The 6,000-nt window shown below is 57.8% G+C and overlaps 1 protein-coding gene across 1 annotated transcript; it reads right to left on the bottom strand.

The window, feature by feature from the left end:
• Positions 1–2,828: 2,828 nt before the first annotated feature.
• SOX11 (SRY-box transcription factor 11) lies at positions 2,829–4,224 on the bottom strand. Its single transcript, XM_050316185.1, has one exon. The coding sequence runs from the start codon at positions 4,127–4,129 to the stop codon at positions 2,918–2,920; it is 1,212 nt and encodes a 403-aa protein (XP_050172142.1). The 5' UTR covers positions 4,130–4,224; the 3' UTR covers positions 2,829–2,917.
• Between the last annotated feature and the right edge of the window lie 1,776 nt (positions 4,225–6,000).

The raw sequence follows: 6,000 nt of genomic DNA, 5'->3' as shown, positions 1-6,000 counted from the left end.
ACCCGGGGCGAACCGACCTGCCGCCGCCCAGAGCGACCCGAGCAAGCGAACCGCGGCCCCGTGGAGCAAAGCCGGTGGGAAACAGGCGACGAGAGAAAAGGAAAAAAAGCAGTCCTGACTCTCCTTCCCCTCTAGCTCTGATCATGCACAACAGCCTACAGCTACCGCTCCTCCGCGGGCACGGGGTGACAATACGGCATCTCCAGCGTTACTGCTACAGACACTAATTGCGATACGAGTTTCTATCAGTTCCAGCTGATTTATTAAAATTGTCAAGATACAGACTTTCAGCGCCCTGCCCACCCGGCGTGGCGGGTGGCTCTCCGGAGGGGCCGGGGCCGCCCCAGCGGGCCGAGCGCTGCCCGGGCTGGAGGAGATGCGCTCCTACCCCCCAGCACCTCCACCTTGAGTCTCGCCCAGGCTACTCATCAAAAACGGGAGCGGGAGAGGAAAAACCGCAGAGGGGAGAGGACCGGGAGCATGCGGACGGGGGGCATCGCGCCCCCGGCGGCGGTGGGAGCGGGCACCGGCCCCGCCGCGCCCCCCGCCCTGGAAAGCGGCTGCGGGGGCCGCCCCGGGAGCTGGGCTCGGTCCCCGCCGGCTGGCGGGGGGAAAAGGCGGCAGAGCCGAAAACACCCGGGGCGAACCGACCTGCCGCCGCCCAGAGCGACCCGAGCAAGCGAACCGCGGCCCCGTGGAGCAAAGCCGGTGGGAAACAGGCGACGAGAGAAAAGGAAAAAAAGCAGTCCTGACTCTCCTTCCCCTCTAGCTCTGATCATGCACAACAGCCTACAGCTACCGCTCCTCCGCGGGCACGGGGTGACAATACGGCATCTCCAGCGTTACTGCTACAGACACTAATTGGCGATACGAGTTTTACTCAGTTCCAGCTGATTTATTAAAATTGTCTCACCTACAGCCCAAGCTTGTACTCTCCCCATCCCCTGCCCTGCCCACCCGGCGTGGCGGGTGGCTCTCCGGAGGGGCCGGGGCCGCCCCAGCGGGCCGAGCGCTGCCCGGGCTGGAGGAGATGCGCTCCTACCCCCCAGCACCTCCACCTTGAGTCTCGCCCAGGCTACTCATCAAAAACGGGAGCGGGAGAGGAAAAACCGCAGAGGGGAGAGGACCGGGAGCATGCGGACGGGGGGCATCGCGCCCCCGGCGGCGGTGGGAGCGGGCACCGGCCCCGCCGCGCCCCCCGCCCGGAGTCCCCCGCCCTGGAAAGCGGCTGCGGGGGCCGCCCCGGGAGCTGGGCTCGGTCCCCGCCGGCTGGCGGGGGGAAAAGGCGGCAGAGCCGAAAACACCCGGGGCGAACCGACCTGCCGCCGCCCAGAGCGACCCGAGCAAGCGAACCGCGGCCCCGTGGAGCAAAGCCGGTGGGAAACAGGCGACGAGAGAAAAGGAAAAAAAGCAGTCCTGACTCTCCTTCCCCTCTAGCTCTGATCACGCACAACAGCCTACAGCTACCGCTCCTCCGCGGGCACGGGGTGACAATACGGCATCTCCAGCGTTACTGCTACAGACACTAATTGCGATACGAGTTTCTATCAGTTCCAGCTGATTTATTAAAATTGTCAAGATACAGACTTTCAGCATTAAAAAAAAAAAAAAAAAAAACAGGCTATGATGTTGACAGTGCACAAGTCTGCTTTTGCCATCATTTGCTACAAAATATGCAGATGGTCTGTACTTTAGATTATATTGCACAACATGAGAAACTCTTTTAACTATGTGCCTTTTTTCTTTTTTTTTTTTTTTTTGCTAAAATCGAGAATCCAGTTTCATACCTTCCATCTGGGGCCCCATCCACATATCACAGCGTATGAGATACATAAAGTCCTACTATAGTACAGTACATATACAATCTTTTAAACTAAGATAACAGCTCTGAGGTCTATATCACCATTTTCAATAAATCTTTACCTACAAATATTGAACAAATCTGAACTATAGCTGTACAAAAAAAGTGTTTGTTTTTTTTTTTTTTAAACCACAAGGCCTTTAGATGCAAGGATTACTTTTTTAAAATTTTAATCCTTTTAAAACCAGGACGTAACGTACCAACAAACTTGCATGCTAAAAACAGAGAAAAACAAAGAAAATAAAAGGGAAGAAGTGCCTGAAAAGTCTTACTGAAAAAACACAGCAAGAATGTTCCCTTTTCACTGTACAAAAATACGCCTGAAAATATATTAATTTTTAAAAAAGACTGAGGTCTGTTATGTATCAAAAATGTTTCAATACCTTTTTGTACTGAGGTCTAGGCTGTCTGGTATTCAATCAAGGAGGTATAAGGGAACAAGTTACAAAAAAAAAAGTTGGCAAGTAGAAATCACATTTGTAAAACCATAAACAATTTGATCTGAAAAGTAAACTCTGATCTTAAGTCAGTTCAGTTATTTGTAAGCGTTTGTACAGTCTGCATTTTTTCAAGCTCCCTGCAGCTTTGTTAAGAATCGGATGCATAGAAGACATCAGTTTTCTCCCTCCAAAAAGAGTTGCAATGGTCCCTTTCAGAAAAAAAAAAATAAAAAAATTAGAACAGTTCTTTAAGATCTCTCACGGGAAAAAAAAAATAAAAAATCCACAAACCCCCTTGAGTAACAGTTGTGCTGCCAAAAGACTTCTTTGCAGACCATCTTCCAGACTTCAATCAGAGACCGACAAGCTTCAAACAGCGCCTTCTGTATCTTTTTTCCCCCAGTCCCATTTGCCTTTGCTGTTGTTGTTGTGATCACCAAATGCAATAAAAATAATAATAATAAAAAAAATTAAAAAAAAATCACAACTCCCGGGCTCGGAACTAACTTCAAGATTTTTTTTAAAGAAAACAAGACTTTTTTCAATCATTATCATCATCATCATCATCGCCGGCGTCGCGCCGCTCCAGCTCCGCCGCTCTCACCGCCTCCCCGGTTCAGTACGTGAACACCAGGTCGGAGAAGTTCGCCTCCAGCCAGTCGCCCGCGATCATCTCGCTCAGCTCCGGGGTGCAGTAGTCGGGGAACTCAAAGTGGGAACCGAGGCTGCCCTCGCTGAAGGAGTCCAGGTCCTTGTCCACCAGCGAGAGGGAAAGGTTGCCGGCGGCGGCGCCCGCCCCCAGCTCGGCGGCGGCGTGGCCGTGCTGGGAGAAGTTGAGGCTGAGGTCGAAGAGCAAGTCGTCCGCCTCCTCGCTGCCGGCCGACGAGGTGGAGATGGACCGGGAGGAGGCCGGGGAGAGGCCGGGCGGCTGCTGCGGCGGCGGTGGGCCCTGCTTGGTGATGTTCTTGAAGCTGTAGTAGAGTCTGCTGCCGCCGCCCGCAGCCGCGGCGCCGCCCCGCACCTCCTCGTACAGGCTGGCCCCCTCGGTGGACTCCGCCGAGGAGCTCAAGGTAGGGCTGGCCGGCACTTTGGCCACATTGTACCGCCGCAGCTGCTGCGGCCCCGGCTCCTCGTCCTCGTCCTCCTCCTCCGCCTCTTGCTTGATCCGCAGCTGCAGCTCGTCCTCGTCCTCGTCCTCATCCTCATCCTCATCCATGAAGACGCACTTAACCGTCTTACTGCTCACTTTCAGGGTGCCGAAGACGTACTCGTCTCCCGCGTAGTCCCCGTGGTGGGCGGTTTTGGCTCCCGGCTTGGGGGGCGAAGAGCCGGAGGAGGTTTTCAGCTTGCTGCACTTCTTGCTGGAGCTCTTGGCGCTCTTACTGCCGCCGCTGCTCGCGGGCGCGTTTTTCTCGGGACTTTGGCTGGCGTTGGGTTTGGTCGACGGGTCCATTTTGGGCTTTTTCCTGGGCCGGTACTTGTAGTCGGGGTAATCAGCCATGTGCTTGAGCCGCAGCCTCTCTGCCTCCCGGATGAAAGGGATCTTCTCGCTGTCCTTCAGCATTTTCCACCGCTTGCCCAACCTCTTGGAGATCTCGGCGTTGTGCATGTCCGGGGACTGCTCCATGATTTTTCTCCGCTCGATCTTAGACCACACCATGAACGCGTTCATCGGTCTCTTTATGTGCCCCGACGCCGTTTTGCACCAGTCCGGGTCGCTCTCGTCCAGAGCAACGGGGCTGCAAGCCATGAACTCGCCCTCTTCAGTGTCCATCGCCTCTCGGGGCAGGTTGCTTTCCGCCTCCGTACTCTCCGCCTGCTGCACCATGGTGGGCTCTCGCCGAGGCGCCGCTCCCCCCCGAGCCAACAAAGCCGCTCCGCCGCCGCCTCCCACCGCCGCACCTTGCCCCCGCTGCGAGGCGGCTCCCGTGGGTGCCGGCGGGGCTGTGGCGGTGCCGGGGCTGTGGCGGTGCCGGGGCTGTGGCGGTGCCGGGGCTGTGGCGGTGCCCGCGCCGGGCGGTGCGGTCGGGTCGGGCCGGGCCGGGTCGGGCGCGGCTGGGCTCGTGCGCTGGGCGCGCGCTGTGCCCGTGCCCCGGCCTCGCGCCGCCGCCCGCCCTGCCGCGCGCGCGCTGCCCGCCCCGCCGAACCGCGGGCTCCGCGCGCCGCGCGTTATCAGCGCCTCATATGGGTGACATCACTCCCGCCGCCGGCCAATGGCGGCGCCCGGCACCGCCCCCGCCACGCCCACCCCGCGGCGCGCCGACACACCTCCGCGCGGGGGCGCGGCCGAGGGGGCGGCGCTGCCGGCGCTGCGGGGAGCCCGTCCCGTCCTCTGCCTTCCCTCCCTTCCCTTCCCTTCCCTCCGCCCGGGGGTCGGCGGCATCGCCGCGGGGGCTCCGTCCGCTGGGCCCCACCGCCGGGCGCGGGACGGCGCGGGGTGGCGGCGATTCCCCCCGCGTCCCGCTGCCCCTGGAGGCGGCGGAGCCCCGCGCGGCGCAGCCGGCGTGCGGCAGGGGGCGCTGGAGCTCCGCGGCGGCGGCGCGACTGGCCCGCGGGGGGAGCGCAGGGACCGGGACCGGCCCTGCCGCGGGTGCCCGGGCGGCCCTGGCCACGACCCGCACATGGTCTGCTTCTCTTCCGCAGCCATGGTGGCGGCTGTGGCTTCCTGCCCTCCCGGGGCTTGTCTCGGGGGCTCGTCTGTAGCGAACGGGGCTGTGGGGCCGCAGGGCAGAGCCGGACGCACTCCCGTTGCCGCGGATGCGGACGGTGCGCGGGGCTGGGGCAGATCCACCGGTCCCCCGGGGAACGCGGGTGCTGCCTGCAGAAGCGACGGGAACAGCGTCGCACGCACCTGCAGGCACTTACCGCATCCCCTGGGCAGATCATAAAAGCGGCTTTTCCAAAGTACGGGGTGAAAACTTGCAGAAAACATCAAACATTTTCTGTTTATATGTTTGTTTGTTCCCGGAAACATCGAGACATATTCAAGACGCCCGTAGCGGATCCACCTATTCCGGACAATCCCGTATCTGTTTTTATCGCAGAATTTATGGAATCCAAAGCTGGTGGTGTACTACGCATCTGTGGTCATTTTTATTGCGAAACGTAGGCTGAAAATGGATTCCCATACTGTTTTGTGGGTCCCTTTGTGTCTTTCCAGCTACCACTTGCAGTTATTAGAAAAAGAAAAGTTTAATAAGTTTTGTGATGGCTAGATGGATACAGAAATGATGGCAGCAAGAGGAATGAGCCCTGGCACAACCTCTCCTCTGCCAGAGCACATCCTATGAACTGGTGCTAAAGGGCCAGGAGGTCCCCTGGTAAATCATCCTCTAATTATCACAGTGGTTCATTTCTCTCAGACCACAGAAAAATCACTGTGTCTGGATGATGTGACTATGATATCATAGAGCTGCAGAGTGACTCGTGCTGTTACAGGAACAAAACAAACAAAAAACTCAGTCACACACCTCTTTTATCTTATGGATATTTTGGGCTACGAGGTCTCAGCTACACTTGTCAGGAGTCTGGAGGAGTTTGAAGGATACATTTGAGGTAGATACATATTGCCATGTCACTTCCCCTGCCTGACCCCATCTGGGTGTACAGCGTAGCGGGAAGGAAAAGGGCACAGTTGAAGAAGGCTCATCTACTTCATTGTAAAGATAGATTTTGAAAAATACTGCTCCGCCTGTCCGT

This window comes from Myiozetetes cayanensis, unplaced genomic scaffold, assembly GCF_022539395.1.
Source record: "Myiozetetes cayanensis isolate MyiCay16 unplaced genomic scaffold, myiCay2020 scf2-11, whole genome shotgun sequence".
Classification (NCBI taxonomy): domain Eukaryota; kingdom Metazoa; phylum Chordata; class Aves; order Passeriformes; family Tyrannidae; genus Myiozetetes; species Myiozetetes cayanensis.
Note: the sequence above shows the minus strand (reverse complement) of the source record. Positions and strands in the feature narration are given on the sequence as shown.

Excerpts from the sequence above, each read along its gene's own strand:
- SOX11 (XM_050316185.1), bottom strand. The coding sequence starts at position 4,129 with ATGGTGCAGCAGGCGGAGAGTACGGAGGCGGAAAGCAACCTGCCCCGA.